At 37.3% G+C, this 20,333-nt stretch overlaps 2 protein-coding genes across 2 annotated transcripts; one reads left to right on the top strand and one right to left on the bottom strand.

Annotated features, from left to right (window-relative positions):
• Window positions 1-3,037: 3,037 nt before the first annotated feature.
• On the top strand, window positions 3,038-5,940 carry LOC125497455 (transcription factor bHLH168-like). The gene is made up of 3 exons (XM_048644382.1): window positions 3,038-3,178; window positions 3,491-3,853; window positions 5,875-5,940. The coding sequence occupies exons 1-3, from the start codon at window positions 3,038-3,040 to the stop codon at window positions 5,938-5,940; spliced, it is 570 nt and encodes a 189-aa protein (XP_048500339.1).
• Window positions 5,941-19,429: 13,489 nt separating this feature from the next.
• On the bottom strand, window positions 19,430-20,107 carry LOC125497456 (uncharacterized). Its single transcript, XM_048644383.1, has one exon. It carries the CDS (start codon window positions 20,105-20,107, stop codon window positions 19,430-19,432), a length of 678 nt encoding a protein of 225 aa, XP_048500340.1.
• Between the last annotated feature and the right edge of the window lie 226 nt (window positions 20,108-20,333).

The following is a 20,333-nucleotide window of genomic DNA, read 5'->3' as shown; positions in this document are numbered from 1 at the left end:
AAGTGGAAACTTGGATCCTGGCCCCCCCTTCGGATCCATATCCGGAAACTCCGGTCGGCCAGAGGTAGAAGCTTCATCTTCACCGTCCGACATGGTCACCCTCACTACACCATCATCAATATATTTGTCTAAGTAGCTAGCTTTTGAAGGAAAGGCCAGGGACACCTCCTAGGGGAAGGGAACAGCGCCCTCGGCCTCTTCCTCCACTGACGATGAGGGGCTCGGGAGCAGAACCGCGTCGGGAACGGCCGAGGGGTCGGAGCAACTTATTAGGGTTGACACCAGCGTTATTCCCATACCCGTCACCTCCTCGAACCTATTGTAGGGAGGTGAGGTCGGAGGTGTCACCGACTCGGACGATTCTCCCATTATTGTATGGACAAGGGAGTCGGCCGAGGTTATTAAAAAGAAAGTGAAATAAACTAAAAAAGCAAGAGCGTACCTGGTCGGACGAAGGAAAATCGGAGAAACTGCTCGGAAACTTAGAGAGAAGTGAGAGCTTTTAGAGAGAGAAAGTTTGAGAATTTTGAAGGAAGTTTGCACAAACGATTTCTCTCTCCTCTCCGTACTAATATATAAGCTGGCCTCGGGTTGCGTCCCCTCACAAACCTATCAAATGCCTCCACATGGCCCATGGAAGGTGAAACGTCAAAATTTCCAGAAAGTCCCATCCAGCTCAACTACCCAGCTGAGAAATGCCATGTGGCAAACCACTAGTTCCCAGCTCAAAGCTACCCGCTCGGTCCTAACAGGCATTCTCCTCGGGGATGCCGGTCGGACAAGAAGAATCCCTAACTTCACTTAGCCAAATTCACTAAGTGCTAGGGAACACCTGGTCGGCCTCTCCAGGGCATATTAGCCCATGTCCGAGCAGCACCCGTCAATCCAGAACCCGGTCGGTCAAGTTGGGGCTCCATCACCCTTTGTCCGACCAGGTCTCCGCTTGCTCCTTCACTTAGCCAAATTCACTAAGTGCTAGGGAACACCTGGTCGGCCTCTCCAGGGCATATTAGCCCCTGTCCGAGCAGCGCCCGTCAATCCAGAACCCGGTCGGTCAAGTTGGGGCTCCATCACCCTTTGTCCGACCAGGTCTCCGCTTGCTCCCTTCACTTAGCCAAATTCACTAAGTGCTAGGGAACACCTGGTCCGCCTCTCCAGGGCATATTAGCCCCTGTCCGAGCAGCGCCCGTCAATCCAGAACCTGGTCGGTCAAGTTGGGGCTCCATCACCCTTTGTCCGACCAGGTCTCTGCTTGCTCCCTTCACTTAGCCAAATTCACTAAGTGCTAGGGAACACCTGGTCGGCCTCTCCAGGGCATATTAGCCCCTGTCCGAGCAGCGCCCGTCAATCCAGAACCCGGTCGGTCAGTCAAGGGGCTTTTAGCCCCTCAGCCGACCTGGTCCTCTCTTCAACAACCTGGTCGGTCAGTCAAGGGGCTTTTAGCCCCTCAGCCGACCTGGTCCTCTCTTCAACAACCTGGTCGGTCAGTCAAGGGGCTTTTAGCCCCTCAGCCGACCTGGTCCTCTTCAAAGACCTGGTCGGTCAATCATGGGGCTCGGCCTCCCAGCCGACCTGGTCCCTGCTTCAAAGACCTGGTCGGTCTATCATATGACTCAACCTCTCAGCCGACCTGGTCCATGCTTCAAAGACTTGGTCGGTCATTCGAGAGTCTCTTTAGCCTCTCGGCTGACCTGGTCCTCTCCTCAGAAACCTGGTCGGTCAATCAAACTCCTTAGCCGTCGGCCGAATCAATCTTCCTGTCAAAGACCCTGGTCGGCACTAGCTCGACCTGGTCTCCTTCTAATCTCCCTTCATGGAGGTCGGCTCAAGGGATCCTGTTGGTCGTAGACTTGGTCGGCGCATGCCCGACCTGGTCCCCCTCTGGCTTTTTTTATGGAGGTCGGTCAGATGTGAGGAGTTTACGCCACCAAGGGGCTTCACCCGGTCGGACGGCTCTTCTGCCCCTTCCTGGCGCGGGGCTAAATGTTTGGGCCGATTAAACCCTTCTAAGGATATCATGCCATGTGGCACCGCCACCTAAGCACCTTGGGTCCCACCAACTACAGCATGGCTAATTCAGGCTCCATGGGTCTCACCAGAATCATCCTTTGAAAAGGTGTCACCAATTCCCAAGTGAGCTGTCATGTCCAGCACACCACTTTCTAGAAATTCTCACCACTATAAATACCTCTTGTCCCATCAATGCAAAGGTATTGAATTCTCACCTAACTAACTTGAGTTTCTCACTCTAGACTCTCTCTCTACCTCAATCATCAACTGACTTGAGCGTCGGAGGGGTGATCCCGGAACAACCCCCGGGGTAGTTTTTCTGTGTTTTGCAGGTTTTCGGTGAACTGATAACCAGCCCTGCTCAGACTTAAGGACTTGTTCAGCACAGATCATTAACCTTAATTTCTAGACAGAAACAGAATTCAATTATATGCATGTCCAAATTTATAAGTAGTACGCTTTTCCATAGATCGGAAGTGGTACAAACTTAATTAATTACTAAATCTTGTTGTTTAATTTTTGCCTTGCAGTGTGCATAATTGTGCTATTGATGAAAATGGGCTAAAACATGTTATACTTTGCCGAGTTTTAGTAGAGAACGAAGAGATCCCGAAGGAGCTCAATTCTGAAGTTGATGATGTTGTTTCTCCAAGCGAATATGTTGTTTGGACTTATGAAAATACCAAATTTATTTTGATGGGGTCTTTTTGCCATTTAGACAAAAATGCTACGCTTAGAGACATAAACTTGACAAAAATGAAAATACCAAATTTATTTTGATGAAAAGGTGTTTAACAAGCTACGCTTAGAGACATAAACTTGCTGACATATGACTATGAACCTTCCTCGCTTGAACGGGATTCGTTATCTATAGCATGAAACAACGCGTGAAAAAAATGCTGCGTACGTACTCCTGCAATCTATATAAGAAGGCTCAAAATTTGAAAAAAAGTTGGGTATAGAAGATTAATGATATTTATTTTGCTTCAGCTAGCAGTATCATTTCTTTTACTCCTAAGCTTTTATCATGAAAAGAGGTAGTGAAACCCCATCTTCATCAAACAAACAGCAAAAGAAAGTTTCTGAGAAAAACTGGAGAGCTCGTATTAATGATCTTTGCTCCGATCTCACTTCTATTATTCCTCCTGAGCATTTTCAACCCTCTAAGGTATATTTTATATATATCAATGGAATAATATATTATATTCATATTCCGCTCTATTATAAATCTGTGAAATTACTTTATAATCTTTTACGATATAATCGGATCGTAAAATCGTAGGATTGTAAGATCCGGAACGGGATTTTAACAACAATGCATGTAGTAACTAACTACTGGCTCAATTGGCAACGTTACTCTTAATTTATCTACACCCCAAGCTAAGCAATTATATATATATGCCCTATGTGTTGATGCAATGGCATTTTTATTGATGTTACAATTAGGTCACGTACTCATATTCTAATTTGTTGTTTGTAGGACATGCTATCTCAAGCTGATAAGATAGAGCAAGCAACAAACTACATAGTGGAGTTGAGGGAGAGAGTAGATAACTTAAACAAGAGAAAAGGGCAATTGGAGATGACAGGTAACCAAGAAGCTGGGACAACTACTTACCAGCAAAACACAACTCTAAATGATGCAACAATGGCGGATTTGGTGTTACCTATCATCGATATAAAGGACATTGGCAGTATTTTAGAGGTGCAACTGGTGATGGCATTAGAGGATAACATCATGCTACATGAAGTCATTAGGGTTCTTGAAGAAGAAGGTGCTGAAGTTGTGAATGCTACCTTCTCAACTTCTGGGAACAAGGTCATTCACACTCTGCATGCTAAGGTATTTTAGTTTATATCCACAATAATCCACTCAACATAAGTTAACAGTTTAACACAGCAGAAAACATTAACGATGCCTCTGCGTTAACATGACGACACGCCCAATGATACAGATCGAGAATTTTTTGTTAAACCTTTGTACACAAATTTTAAAATCAATAATTATCAAAAAAAAAAATTAAAATCAATATCTCTATTATATAAGGGAAGGGGAGCTATGGTGTTCCCCAATAAATTTACTTAATTACCCCTTAGTAAATCAACTACTCTACCAAAAAAAAAATCAAACTCAAATATAACATAAAAAATTAACAAAGAAAATTATATCAATCAAATATTTGACCAATCAATACACCATCAAGTAGTAAATCAAAAAGAAAAATACAATCAATTAACAAAGTGAAACGATTTAATTAAAAAAAATACTTTGTTGATAAAAATATAAGAAATACTTAATAAATCTGTGTAACATTCTTTTAACGCTCATCACTTTTAATTTTAAAAATCTTAAAGAAAAGTATAAATAAAATAAATAATAAAAGACGGGTTTGGTTATGTGATATAAGGTTTAATCAACAAAATTAATTAGCCCAAAAAAACATGTCTAATGTTCAAATTTTACGTTTATTATGCCCAAAAAAGTTATAAATTATGTTCTAAAAAAGTGAGGCATACATCGCGTGCATAAATTACATGTGTGTGTGTGTGTGTGTGTGTGTGTGTGTGTGTGTGTGTGTGTGTGTGTGTGTGAATGCATACTTACATGAGAAATGAGAATAAATTTTACGGGCTACAACTCTTATGAATAAGTGATGTAACTCCAAAAAAAAAGAATATTAGAAAAAAAAAAAGTTTTTTTGGTCTCAAATTTTTTGGGGGATCTGGATCGAGTCTTAAATTATTACCCAGATCAAGATCCGTTTACCCATTTTTATAATATTATAATATTAATTATTATATGTAAAATGAATTTTCGCTTGAATTTCGGATTATTGTTCTAATTAATGTGTGATTTTTGTGCAAATTTACTGGATAATTTAGTTCGAAAATTTGGTTGATAACTAATCAACAGTTTGATAATTGAATAATTGTAAGTAGTTGAAATGGTTATTTTTTAAAAATTAAATGTATTTTTTGGTTGATATTAGATGACTTTATTGTTTTAAATCTTTAATTATTGTGAAAATTAGGATAGTTTGAAGACAATAGGCACTGATCCATTTTGGATCCATTCAGGACCCAGATCCATACGGATCCATACGGATCTAGATCCTCATTCTTATTACCCTGTGGGTCCAGGTAGGATCTGGAGCCTTGCCTAAAAAACGGATCTGGATCTGGATATAACTCTAATGAACAAGTGTTGTAACTCTAATCCAATCGTGTGGTTGAGATTCATTCTCATTTCTCATGTTAGGATCATTCTCATGTGATCTTACCCCTATATATATATATATATATATATATATATATATATATATATATATATATATATATATATATATATATATATATATATATATATATATATATATATATATATATATATATATATATATATATATATATATATATATATATATATATATATATTCTAATTTATTTAATTTTTTTTCTACTTAGTTGACTAAAATATGTCATAACCAAATATAAAAGTAAATTCTTTTCAATTCGGATCTAAATGTATCAAAACTATAACCTTATAGTAAAAATTACCCTCTATGTGTCCATTATTAACTGTCTTGTTATGTTTGGACAAGTATATTAATGTAAGTAAACAAAATTTTAGTTAACTATTCAGCAGAGATAGCGTAAAAAATTTATGTGTTGTGCAGCTAGGGAGGAAAAAGAAACAAAGGAAACTTAATCAAACAACTTTTTTTGTCATGTTATACCATTATATAACATGATTTAATATCAATTATTACCTAATTGCATTACCTCATTTTTCATTAAAGGTAAGTACTATACTAATTATAGCACAAACATATGATCTTAAATTTTCGATTTATTGATTTACAGGCTCGAAATGCAAGAATCGGAATAGAGACTTCAAGAGTACAGGAGAGGCTACATGAGTTGATATGATCGTATAATACCCTATTTGGCTATTTATTGAATGTTTTGTTGTCTTAGACGATGAGATCTAGTTTTCAGATGGTGTGTAACGGTGTATCAGATTGAATTTGATTTGGGTTCTTTTACTTCGCATGATTTAAAATGTTACTAATGTCATTATTAATAGTATCATTTACTAAAAGAAAAAAAATTACTGAAAATAGTATAAGTTAGGGTTATATAACAGCCATAGAATATGAATACAGTAAGCTAGACTAAGTTGTTTGATCAATGACACCGGTCAATCCACAAACAAGGAAAAAGAGTCTTCCATATAGTTTTTCATGAAGAGATTAAACAAATGGAATATCTCTGATGGAAGTTACTGTTTGGTAATGTAAAATTGAGAAGGTAACAGTACAAGAGAAAACTGCCATTCTTTAAAGTTTCCCAAAAGTGCTGGAAAAAGATGGCGTGGAACCCATCTTCACCTGGGGCTTTAACTCCCCCAATTGAAAAAACAGCTTCTTTAAGTTCACACATATTTGGAACTTCACAACACTCAAATAATTGGAGAGACACAATCTGGTCAGGGAATGAAGAATTATTAGAATTAAAGAGGTCCTTGTAATACCCCACAATGATAGACTCAATGTCTTTTTGGTCCGTAAAACAATTACCTACTTCATCTTTTAACATTAAAATCCTATTTTGTTTCCTACGAATAATGGTGGAAAGATGAAAGAAGTGGGTATTCCTATCCCCTTGTAAATTAAAATCGAGTTTGAACGCGACCTTGTTTGCCAAAAATATTCCTCCTGGTCTAGTAATGAATTGAGCTCCGAAGAAAGTTTAGATTCAAGGTCGAACAAAAAAGAGTTGAAAGGGTCCAACTGCAGCGCATTTTGGGCGCCACGCAGCCTTGCCATAATTTTAGATTTGTTTTTAAACAGATTGCAATTATCATCCACCCAACTCGGTAAGTCTGATCTAAGAGAACCAAGTTTTGTATTTAAATTATCCTGATACCCATCCCACTTCATGTTGACCCAAGGGCTGAAGGAATGTTCCGCCAGCCAGAAAGGTTCAAATTTAAACATTTTTTTTGGGCGGTTTGACATGATCGGTTTAAGAGTGAGGAGAATGGGATTGTGATCAGAAGACAGGCGAGGAAGGTTGTTTGCTATAGCTGATGGGTACGCTGTGATCCAGTTTGGAGAGGCCCAACAACGGTCCAACCTTTCAAAGATAGGTTGATTCTTTCTCTTGTTAAACCACGTAAACTTGCTGCCAATGTAACCCAAGTCACTAAGGTTGCAATCATCCATTTTCTCTCTATACAAACGCATTTTATAATCCTTCGGTTTATTACCCCCTATTTTTTCATGAGCATATGCAATTTCGTTAAAATCCCCCACCACCAACCAAGGTAAGCTGACAGATTTTGAGGTTTCACACAGGTTTTCCCACATTTCACTCCTCCCTTTAAATTTAGTGTTAGCATAAAGAGCAGAAATAAAAAAAGGGTTTTCATTCGATACCTGGATGATTCCGTGGATTGCCCGTGGTTCCTTGGTTATGGGAGTGAAGGAGTGGAGCCCCTCATTCCATAAGATCAAGATTCCACCGGTGTACCCCACCGGCTCAACAGTCTCGTAGGAATTGAAAGGCAGGCTCTCCGCAATCCCTTCAATGTTCGGCCTAGCAACTTTAGTCTCTGTGATAATCACAATCATGGGGTCATGGTCTCTAATAAGCTGATTTATATTCCTGCGAAAACCCGGTCTAGCCACACCTCTTGCATTCCACAACAAGATAGACATTCCGGGGTTAATTGGTGGTAGTTTGAGGATCTCCTCCGCGACCGCTTGTGGTGTCGATGCAGATAGCGTGACCATCCTGCTTGCTAGGGTACTGTAGATGATTTCTGAATTTATTTTCACTTTCACACCCGACATTCTCCCCTCGACTTTGGATATCCCCCAAGCACACTTTAGGGTCAACTGATTGCACGGTTTTGTGACTCGTAGCCACTTGACGTTGTCGGTTGCGCTTCGAGCTTGCACCATAAGCCAGTTCTTTGTAATTGATAGAGCTTTTCGCTCTCGGGGAAGAACGGGTGCGGGGTCGCAAATGAACTCCAAATCCCATGGAACTGGGGTGAAGTTGAACCCTATTGCCATCTGGGTCGTCCACCATGTCAGGAGGATTTCGACCACTTTGGAGAAGCTTCCTATGTCTGAAAAACTCGGAATGTGCGCTGGGACTAGACTCATAGGATCTTCGGGGACTACCATCCTCAGCTGGAGGAATTTTTCCGGTATTACATGGGGTTTCAGTAGGATTTCCCTTAACAACCAAGGAGTGATACGGTACCATTCCCCTACTGTGTCTTTGTAAAAAAACCCGAACTTGTTCAGCCACACTTCCGGGAAGGTCATGTGGAGGGGAGTTCTTGTTATCACTGAGGTAGCCTGGGAAAGAATGACATGGACTGGAGTCGGATGGGCCGTTGGAGGCATAATGAAACCCTTTGTGTACGTAGGGTCGGATAGATATCGAGGTAGGGCTTTCTCTGGTGCTGGGAAAGGGGAGGCCATTTTTTGAGAGGTTGTTTCTTGTACTCTTTTTTTCTTTTTGGAAAGGATGAATGGAAAGGCTGAAATTTAAAGATGGACGTTTGGTGGGGTGGTTGATATTTTTCTGGTTCAAAGAATGGGCGTTGCTCGATGACATGACGGGAGGAGTAGAGATGGTGATGGTTTGGGTAGTCTGAGAACCTGCAAAAGAAATATTCATAGATTCACAGGAAAGATTTTTTTCAGTAGTAGGGTAGTACTTGGTTTCATTTAATAGGTTTTCTTTTCCAAAGCTGTGGTTTTCATCTAGGAGGGTTAATGCCAGGAATTTATTTTTATTCCTCTGACTAGCCTTGGAATAATCATCAAGATGAGGGTGCTTTTCCTTATTTTCCAACTGGGCCTTTGATTTTGTTGGTTGCACAATAGTCCGATTCACAACTTTTTTACCGTTGGGCTGGATAATGATTTGTTTGTGGATATTTTGTTGACTTTGGTCTGGGTTTTTTCCTTTATTCTGAACCGGGTTATCCGCCTGAATTTTTGATTGAGGGTTTATGATCTTATTCTCCGGTTGGATGCACTTTGAGCAGGTCTGGTGATGTCTATTTACCATAGAACACTCTGGACACGCAGAGGGCCAATCCAAGAAGATCAATGGTTGCTTGAAAGCTCCATGCCAAACAAACTTTTTCTTATCTTTTGTGGTGTCCATCAGCACCAAAATTCGAGCATATCTCAACCTTTTTTCATTGATGGATTTCCAATCCCCTTTTATGAAGGACCCCAATGAGTCTCCTATTTTCCTAAGAACTGGTTCAACGTGTAGTTCCACCGGCAGTTTGGGGAGCTCCACCCATATGGGCAATAGGGAGATTTTTCCCTCCGATGGCCTAAACCCAGGGGCCCATCTTTGGATCGAGATGAAGGCTCCATTTAAGAACCATGGCCCAGATGAAATAATTCTTAAAACGTCTCCTTCTGACGGAAGCTTTGATAAGAAGAAACCCTTTCCCAACGGTAAGGTGGTACAAGGAGCAGGGAGCTTCCAAATTTTATTTAATTCTTTTCCATAGTAGTCTGAAGAGAACGACTTACCACAAGGTTTTGAAATTATGGCATGAACCCAAGGGGAGCAAAGGTCCCTATACTTTTCATCTGAGAATGGAATGAAGATATCTGAATCTTTTTCGAACTCCGGCGGGGGAGAAACGGCGGCTGGGGTCGGACCCGAGAACGGAGCAGAGAGACCCAGAGACTCTTTAAACGAACGTTGAGCGAATTGCGGAGAATCCCTATCAATCCTACCAAGACCATTGAACGCTTGAGAGGTACATATACTTCCTCCGTTTCTTAATAAGTGCAACATAGAGAAAGTGGGAGAATATCAAGGAATGTAGAGAGAGAAAGTTGGGACCACAATAAAGTAGAATATTTCAAGTGATGAAACAAAAAAGTTGTGGTCCCCTCTTGCTTTTTGGTGGCATATTTGTAATAATAATGAACTTTTTTTATCATTTTGAGCTTGGTTGCACTTATTGTGACTATTCCAAATAAGAGAAATGTTGCACTTATTAAGAAACGGAGGTAGTATATATATTGATTCCACAAAGCTACTCCCTCCATCCCATAATATAGTGCCTATTTCATTTTTATGGTTCAAACTTTAAATCTTTGACCGAATATTCTCATCTGTATATATAAAAAAACATATTCATGTGGGATCTTGTTAGATTCGTCTCAATGTGTAGTTTCATAATATCAAATATTTATATTTTTTATTAATACAAAATTGAAGATATTAAGGGTCAAAATTACGTCTTGGAGACCGTGTAAAAATAAACAAGCACTATATTATGAGACGGGGGAGAGTATAAATTAGGAACATAAATAACTGAGAGTGAGATAGCTCTTTTGATAAGAGCTCCTCTCAAGTTTCAAGAAATCCTTAAGATTGATTTTCATCTCTGTTTTGTGGCTCTCTAAACATAAAAAAAAAAAAAAAAAAAAGGAACATAAACAACTAATTTTTGGAGCATCGATTTTACGCTCTCCCTTTCTAAATGGATGCGGCTAACACCATGTGTACGGTGAGCAACTACACAAGATCCCAACAATATAAGGGCCCAATTCTATTAGTTGTCTTCCAAAATTAAGAAACAAAAAAATCTAATTACAAGTGTCATTTCTAATTTATCGAGTGTAATCTTGGATGTAGATTCAAATAGATCGATTCTACTTCGTTCTTCCTATTCTCCAAAAAAATACCATAAATGACTCTTTCATCTCTTATTATTTATATATAAATTACAATTCTTATAATTTAGATTCAATTTAATACAGGGCTCATAAATTGTACTAGACAACCTTGTTTCTAGCTAGACATCATATTTCTATTTTGCCATGGACTACACAACATTTCATGGGAACTTGGACAACTCAACAACTTCCAATCTCGACCCCTTCTCCAGCATTTCTAAGCAAAAATTTTGGTTTGCTCTAACTTAAGTGACCTTTGTCATGAATCATGATCACATTCTCATTCAAATTTTGTGATGCACATCTCATCACTAAACTTTTATCGATGCACATTTCGTCGCCAAACTTTTAGCAATGCACTTTTCACCAACATTATTATGTCCTTCTCACCAACTTTGTGTAGATGGAGCACTTTAGGAATATAAGTGGATTGAACTATATTGAACTCTGCTAAATCCAAATCTAATCCAGAGTTTGTTGGTCTCGAGAAATTGAGTCCACAAAACATTTGTTGAGTCCAGTACAGTCTAGTCCAAAACTTTTTTTCTTGAGTCTGAATCTAGTTCAGTCCAATTATTATATAATATTTTTTTATAAAAAAAATTCAATTTATGTTCACAATGTCTTGAAGTTTGAAAAATTAGACTCAGATATATATATATATATAGACAAACAAATGTCATGCTACCACATGTACTCTCCCCTCCCCTACACAATCAAATGAGACATAAGCAATAAAAATGTGTGTTTCAAGACTCGACTCCATGACTTCTCATTTGATATGCTAATGAACTAACCAATCACGCTATAATACCCATGTTGGTCTTTGTGAGGGAAAAAATCATTTAAAGACAAAATACTATTCCTATTTTTAAAAGCTTCAAATGCATGTTGGTAAATAATCCGGGGCGTATCGCCCGGGACAAGAACTAGTTACATCTATTCAACAAAGTAAGTTGCATACATCATTAAAGTCTTCTCACTAGTAGAAAAAGGACGATTTGCGTCCCCCCATTTGCGTCGCACAGACACGGAAACGACGCACAGTTCGAATTTGCGTCGAATTTGGGAAGTTGTGCGACGCAAATCACTGTTATGTGCGTCGCACCCTCCTCTCATGCGACGCACATTGCTAATTTGCGTCGCATGAGAGGTGTGTGCGACGCACAACATGGGTATAATGTACGTCGGACTATCGTGTGTGTGCGACACATTTCAGAATTAAATAAGTCTGGGCTTTGATTTGCGTCGTATGGGCCATATCACGCGACGCAGACACGGGTTACCCATATTTAAAAGAAGCGCACGTTAGGGTTTAGCTTACAACCATTTCAGCCGTTTACAACCATCAAGCCCAATAAAAGCCTAACCTAAACTCCCTTCTCCCTCTTCAAGACTGCGCCGCTTCTTCCTTCTCCTTCCTCAAAACTCTCTTCAATCTTTCAACCTCATTCGTCCTTCTTTCTTTCTTTCTCCTCCACTCAAAAAACAAAAATCCCCTTTAAATTAATCTCTTCTCCTCAAAACAAATTTCTCAAAAAATCGAACAGCAAAAGTTGAAGAATTTGGTACGAATATTTAACGAACGAAGATTTTGATTCGTGTTGTTAAATCTTCAAGAATTCGGTTTAGATCTAAAAATGGAAACCCGGATGTTCAAAGTAGTTGCGAGATCAAATTATGTTTATTTTCAATTCAAAGAATTCGATTCGAACCATTTTATTTTCAGTTTTCGATTTTCAGGTACCATTGTATTCTAAATTTTTTTTTTTTTGCCATATTTATGTTGATTTTCGAAAGAAAAAAAAATGAACCTGGCTTGAATTTGGTAATATAAACAACCCAGTATAAATTGCTTGATATATATTATTTCTCCTCTATTTTTTTTTGTTTTTTAAGTCAATTAAAATCAAACTTCTGTTTGCAGATCTGGTGGAGGAAGCGAAAGAAGATGACGGTGAAGATTGAAAGATTTAGTATTGTTGGTTGCTTTAGATTTTAGGGTTTTTTTGTATTAGATTTTTAATTTCCTTGAAGATTTAGTATTGTTGGTTGCTTTAGATTTTAGGGTTTTTTGTATTAGATTTTTAATTTCATTTTAGAGACCCAGATTGTATTGTTAAAATTTGTTGCTTGGGATCTTAATGGAATGGTTAAACTCTATAGTAATTAGTTATCAAATCTTATTCTCTTCCTTTCAATTTCTGTCATGTTCTAATGGACGAAAATTATGTCCTAAACCAGCAATTTCTGTCATGAAACTTTTATTGCTCATCATGTTCACCAATTCAACAAAAGTAAAGAACAATTTTTACCATGTGCGTCGCATGTTGTAACATGTCCGACGCAGATCACTGTTATGTGCGTCGCATGTTACAACATCTCTGACGCATATGACAGTCAATTGGCTCGGTGTAGGAGTGATGTGCGTCGCACCTGCTCATAGTGCGACGCAAAATAGCTTAGGATCTGCGTCGTGTCCTAATCCGACGCAGATCATGTTTCTCTCATCTGCGTCGAGGTCTGTGTCGTCGGACCCATGTCCGACGCAAATGGCCGCCTCGCATCCGACGCAAATCATTGATTATGTACTAGTGTAAAATGCAAATCTATACTAATATATTAAAAGGCGTTCCTAAGAATGTATATGTACCACATGTCATCATCCCTCATTCAATAACGTTCTATCCATGTCTTTCGCATATAGTGAAAAATAGAAGAATTGTTTACGTTTCGAATCCACAACCTCAAGTATGAAAGAAAGAAATCCAACCATTACTTCACCATACCATTATTGCCTTTTCAATTAAAAGGCGTTCCTAAGAACGTATATGTGCCACATGTCATCATCCCTCATTCAATAACATTTTATCCATGTCTTTCGCATAAAGTGAAAAATAGAAGAATTGTTTACGTGAAGATTCGAACCCACAACCTCAAGTATGAAAGAAAGAAATCCAACCATTACTCCACCATACCATTATTGCTTTTTCAATCAAAATTAGTGATGGTATATGAATGAAAAACGTTTGAAATACATATAATGAATAAGATCAGACAACTTTTTTAAATGAGTATGAGATGACCTATTTAACTACTATTAAATTATAGTGAAGAGAAAATTCGGGACATCGCCCGAGTCTAAATATTGGTTGCAAAATACAAAAGGTTCCAAAAAGGGCTAACGTGACTTTTGCTTTTCAGTTTTTAGTTCTGACCTTTGGAAGGTAAGTGAAAATTAGGACGTCAAGTAAATGAATTTAGAGCGAGGATGTTAAAAAGTGTAAAATAAAATTTCAACAAAAGTGCTAAAGAAATTTTTTACAATATAGTACACATTATATTATTAGCTTCTAAAAGGATGAGTCCAAATCCAGCCCGAAACTAGCTGGACTCAAAAATTCGAGTTTGAGTCCAGTCCAAACATTTTTCAATCCGATCCAATTATAAGTTTGGATTGGACTAGATTAAATTTTAGACTTTTCTCAATCTAATTACACCCCTAGAGCATCTCTCTCCATCATTATGCACTACAAGATCATTTTTTTTTTAAACAATGAAACACTTCTCTTCACCATTATACTCTACCAATGGGATGAACATTCTACTCTTTGCATCCTTCATACGCGACTCAAAATTTTATTTTACTCAGCTTGGGAGTTAAGCAAATAAATAAGGTTAATGTTTTGCACTTTTTAACTTTAAAGACCTCAATTTTTCTATCTTTAAACTAGTTATTAGGCCCGAGCTATGTCCCGGGTAAAAAAACATATCATTTATTAATATAATACTTTATAATAATAACACTAAATACAACTTAGCTTAGTGGTTAAAACTTTAGTATATGTACGTGAGGTCTCGCGATCAAACCCTATACTATGCAATTTCTTAATTTTTTATTGTACATGGTTTACTTGAATTAAAACTCTCTAGGGAGAGCGCCACGTGACACAATTTCTTATTTTCGCACGCCTTTTAATATATTGGAAAAATTGACAAAAATAAGCCAACCTTTACCCGGTCTTCCACATTTAAGTCAACCTTTTGAAAATCCAGAGATAATACAACCTTTGCATCATTTAAGCCAAATTTAGGTCAGATTACCTGTAACTTGTTCGTAACCGGTGAAAAATATTTTTATTTTTTTCCTTTTTTCTTTAATTAATCTCCTCCCCCTCTCTCTCTCCTCCTCCCACTTCATTCGACATCACCACCACGCACTTCTTAATCTCCTCCCTCTTTGTCTCTTCTCCTCCCACTTCATTCACCGACACCACCACCAACCACTGCCATCAATTTATTCTCTCTCTTCTACCTCAACCACCATCATCACTGACTTCTCCTTTGTAATTTTGGCTTGGTGCAGTGGGTGGAAAATGGTGGTTTCGGGCTAGGGGTTTGGGTGGTTATGGTGGATTCCAGATTTGGGTTTGTGTTGGGTTTTGGGCTGGGATTTGGATGGTTTCCGGGTGGGGGTTTTAGGGTTTAGGGTGGTTTTGGGATGGTTGACAATGGTGGTGGGACTGAATTGACAGGGTGGTGGGGCTGAGTTTGGTGCTGGTGGGGGCTGGGTTTGTGGTGGTGATGATGGGGTTGGGTTAATAGTGGTGGTGCGACCGGGTTGGTGGTAGTGGGGTTAGGTTCAATGGTGGTGGGGCTAGGTTAGTGGTGGTGGGGCTGGGTTATATGGTTGGCGATGGTTGGTGGTGGGGTTGGGTTAATGGTGGTAAGTGGTGAGGTTGGGTTAGTGGTGTTAATTAATCATATGAAAAATAGGAAAAAAAAAAAGTAATTACAATAAACCTGCTGCAACCTGTGTTAGCAAGTAACAAGAGTCCCCTGTCCTAATATTGGTTTAAATGATATAAAGGTTGTATTAACTCTGGATTATCAAATGGTTGGCTTAAATGTGGAAGACTGGGTAAAGGTTGGCTTATTTTTGTCAATTTTTCCTAATATATTTGTATAGATACTTAAGTCCACTATTCCATTAAGTAACCTCACTATTAAGTATTAATAGAAGTTGACTTTTGGAACCAACAAAGATATATACTACGAGTATAAAACAAAATTCTTGCTTCTACAATTTTGTGCAAGTGTGAACAAAAAAGTATAATTTCACAATATACCGGTTGGAAACATTGGCTACAAAATGCTCGAGTACAATTAATAATTAGGGATTTAATATGTTTTAGTTCCTCACCTTTTAGGACTACCCAAGAGTCATAACCTTTTCATTTTCTAGAACTTTATCCTATTTATCAGGTCACTATTAACAGTATGAACTCAACTACTGAAACTTTAATAAAATATATATTTTTAAATGAAATAATGATAATGTATGTGTTTTCATATTTTTGTTTTTAGTGGATGCAAATCGTCCTTGGCTCAATTGTTGCATATTACTTTTCTAACATATTCTCCTTCCTGTACTCTTCTTCAAGAATGTGAATTATCATAGTTCGGGTTTCATTTTCACAAGACATCTACAACCTTTTTTTCAGGTATGGAAATAGATATTCCACCTTGTACTTCACCATGTAGAAAGTGGATAAATAACCAAAAAAGTGAAATATGTGAGTACTGCAAAAGTTCATTTTATATAAAACCTCAGTTCACATTGTGCGGACAATCAACCCAATCATAGAAATCACATGCAATTGTTTGCTTATAATTTAGACATAAATCAAAATCTCATAAATAAGTCGTGAACTGCATGCTCTTGATCGATGTTAATCGTATTGCTCACTGACTAACAGAAACAAAAGGAGATTAAATGATCAGGGTGCATTTTATCTTCTTATTCTAAAGTTTTTTGTGGGAACAAGGAAGCTATTTTTTTGGCTATATGAACTTTGAAGAAATTGAAAAGTTATTATTGAGTGAATATTGAAGAAAATGAAGATTTTTTATTGTAACTTTTTGAAGAAAAAATGAAGAATTTGTTCCATTTAATTAAACAAAGGAATTGAGCATTTTACTGACAATATTTCTAAAAGTTTAATTGTGAATTTGTTTTCCTCTTCTTTCTTTGATTGGAAAAAAATGTAACAGATGTTTTATTTTTAGAGAAGTAAAAGATGTTTAGCTTTGTTGGTTATTCAAAAACCTACTTGGATGGATGGTGAAATTAAGTAATTAACTCAATGGAACGTACAGTGGTCTTAGCCTCTTAGGTCCTTAAAGATGAAAATAACATATAAGGGATTTAAAGGTGAAAAATGTAAATAACTCGTTTGTTTGGTTGATTATTTTTACATGGGAAGGAAGTGTTTTCACTTACTTTTTGTACTTTCTTTCTCTCTTACTTTTGGAATTATTTTTTGGTACTTTTTACTTATATTTTACTGTCCACATTAAGTAATATTCTCTATATGAAAACCTTTCTAAAACATGTCAATAAGAAAAATGGAAAGAAGAAACAGGAAGTCAGAAATATGAGGTTGTTAAGTTGGCAAAAATGTAGAAATAAAGTTGTTCATCTTAAAAAGTCAACGTTCCAACTTCCAACAGACTAAGTTACTTATCTAGATAGACCTAATTAAGTATAACGTTCCGTGAAAAGCTTATCTTTTCATAATCAACAAACCATTATTTTCCCTTCCTAAAATATGTGAATTTAAGGAAAAGAAATTCCTAATAGATACTAGTTTCTGTGTTACAACAAAATGAACATTTAATAAAGTTATAAGTTATAGAAATTATTACTCTATTCAAGTATGTATTACTAGCTTTCTAAGCACGCGAATACGCGATACATGCAACGATAGTTTCTTAATTATGATACTTTGTATTATCGAGTAGCTAGTTTTACATGTAATGACAACTCATTATAGTAGTTTAAGTTGACGGTTTTTTTCATTAAAGACTATGTTTTGTTCATTTAAAGTTATTTTCAGCAAAATTAAGTTCAAATTAGTCAATCAGATAAGCAAAATAAGTTGAATGGAATGAAACCAATGTAGTTAAAGAAAGTATGCACTTCTAATTAATATTTTCAATACAGTACTAAAAAATATATATATAATAAAATATTGCATAATTACCTCTTTTGTCAAGTTCATCAAATTTGATTAGCAAATTAGTTCATAGTTACAAATATATTTATATTTATTTATCCATGGAAATCACATAAAAAAAAATTTCTTTTCTATTTTTTGCTTTTTTAATTCTCAAATTTAATTCAAATTTGTGTTCTCCATAATTGCAAAGATTACCTTCATACTCCCTCCGTTTCATTTTAATCTACACACTTACACTTTTTACGCATGCCAATGTAAAACTTTGAAGACATATATCTTTCGTTTTGTATTTGTAAAAATTATAAAAAGTACATATTAATAAAATACATACTAAGACGAATCTAACAAGATCCCACATGACTATGTTTTTATTCACGTATAAATCACAAACGGGAGTCAAAGTGTAATTTGTGAATAGTGTAAAATGTCAAAGTGTGTAGATTAATATGAAACGGAGGGAGTATTTTTTTACTTTTGTTCTTAGTTTGAACTATTTTCAATTAATACTTATATATCTATCATCGATAGTATAGTTAAAACTTCAAATGTAGTACATTCACTTGATCTTACCTTATTATTCTCTATGTACGTAATTGACTTACACAAATTGAAATTATATAAAATCATTAGAATAATCATCTCTTTACATGACTATAATGTCGTGGAAGTATATTACTGTTTTCATGTTGATAATGTTTCCTTTTGATGGAAGATTTTGATAATTTGTTATCTTTGTTTTTTTTTTAAAAAACAAATTGTTTGTCTTTCCTTTTTTTTTAAAACCTACATTTTAAAGTTATTCTAATTTAGTTGTTTAAAATGGCAAATATTTTGATTGATTGATTACCTATTCTTATTTTAAAATTTTCAACAAAATTTATGTAATTAAATAAGTGAGAGTATTATAGTCATTTAATTACAAATTAAAATTGATGTAATTAAAAAGTAAGAAAATTATAATTTGCACCGTTGGATAATTACAGTGGCCTGGTGGGGTTTGAAACTCCTTTTTTTTAGGGGAAAGAGAAGTGCATTAATCAAGGGACAAAGAGTCCATGAGTACATAAGGAATACATCACTAGGACAATGACGTTCCCAACATTGTTCAACTCCAAACGACACTACTCTAGCTAAATTATGGGCAATAGAATTCCCATCTCTTTTAACATGACTAAAACGAATAGATTCAAAGGCATTACACAAAGAGAGAACATCACCAAGAATGGCATCCAAGTCAGCAAAATATATTGCAACCTTCGAGAGTCTTGTAGAGATCACCTGCGAGTCCGACTCAAAGATAACATGGGCTATATCATGCGAAACAACCAATCTCGCGGCCATATATACCGCCTTGCATTCGGCTAACTTTGGGGGTCAGTAGGCCCGACATCTTCTCACAGCTGAGAACACCACTTGCCCACTCGAATCACGAGCCACAACTCCTAAGCCAATCCAACCATTACCAATCGATGCATCCGCATTCAATTTTAATCACATTAGGGGGGCGCACACCATCGTGATGGACTACTCCCTAGAGGCATCGGGTTACTTCTATAAATTCTCACTGCATATTGGTTAAACTCATCAACTCGCCTCTGAATTCGTTGACTTACCACCTCAACAGATTGGCTTTGACTCTCAAACACCTTCGTGTATGTTTCACATCGCCCATACATTCCACATAATGTAGCAGCCTTTTTGAACAAGTGTTAAATCGAGTTTGCTCCATCTTTCAAGAGTTTCGCACATACCCTCCTCTGCAATTCTCGGTAACAAAGAATGGCACCCTAGATCTCCCCACAGGCTCGCTATACTCGAACAAAAAAACAGCATATGATGCTGAGTTTCAACCTCGCTTAAGCAGCATGGGTAGCAAGAAACATCAACAAGATGCCGCCTAACAAGCTCTCTAACTAGAAGCAAGTTGGTGTAAATAAACGCGCCACAATAGTGGCGAACCTTCAATGATACCTCCAAGCTCCACAAAATACCCCAAGCTCGATGAAAGTCCTCCGAATTTCCTCCTTTCCCTAGCATATACGCCGTTTTCACCGAATAAACCCCATATTTAGAATAAGCCCAGGTCAACTCATCTTGCAGATTTCTCGAACTCAAAGGAATAGAAAGGATGCAACGTTGGTCTCTCTCATTGAAATGTTGTTCCACCACCTCTACTCGCCACTCCCTTCTAGCCTCATCAATCAAATCACCTTCAACATTCAAGCCATCCACACGATTACTCTGAATAAATCTTCTATCTTCATCTCCTACCCAAGGATCCGCCCATAAATCAATAATATGCGTGCCATTCCCAACTCTCCAGATTAAGCCCTCCATCACCAAACTCTTCGCTCCCCAGATGCTACGCCACGCATAACTATTAGAAAACCCGAGCCTTGCTGGACGAATATCGCCATGGGGTAATATTTCGCACTCATAACCTGACTCGCAAGTGAGTGTCTATGGCGTAACAGGCGCCAAACTTGTTTACCCAACAAAGCATCATTAAAAACTGCGAGATCCTTGAACCCCGTCCCTCCCATACACTTTGGTTTACACATTT

Source organism: Beta vulgaris, chromosome 5 (assembly GCF_026745355.1).
Source record: "Beta vulgaris subsp. vulgaris cultivar EL10 chromosome 5, EL10.2, whole genome shotgun sequence".
Lineage (NCBI taxonomy): Eukaryota > Viridiplantae > Streptophyta > Magnoliopsida > Caryophyllales > Amaranthaceae > Beta > Beta vulgaris.
This window is presented reverse-complemented; position numbering and strand designations above follow the sequence as displayed.

What these genes read in the sequence shown, in the direction of transcription:
- LOC125497455 (XM_048644382.1), top strand. Translation starts at nt 3,038, where the DNA reads ATGAAAAGAGGTAGTGAAACCCCATCTTCATCAAACAAACAGCAAAAG. An exon ending in AGCATTTTCAACCCTCTAAG is followed by an intron (nt 3,179 to 3,490) that starts GTATATTTTATA and finishes TGTTGTTTGTAG; the next exon opens with GACATGCTATCTCAAGCTGA. An exon ending in TTCACACTCTGCATGCTAAG is followed by an intron (nt 3,854 to 5,874) that starts GTATTTTAGTTT and finishes ATTGATTTACAG; the next exon opens with GCTCGAAATGCAAGAATCGG.
- LOC125497456 (XM_048644383.1), bottom strand. Translation starts at nt 20,107, where the DNA reads ATGGAGGGCTTAATCTGGAGAGTTGGGAATGGCACGCATATTATTGAT.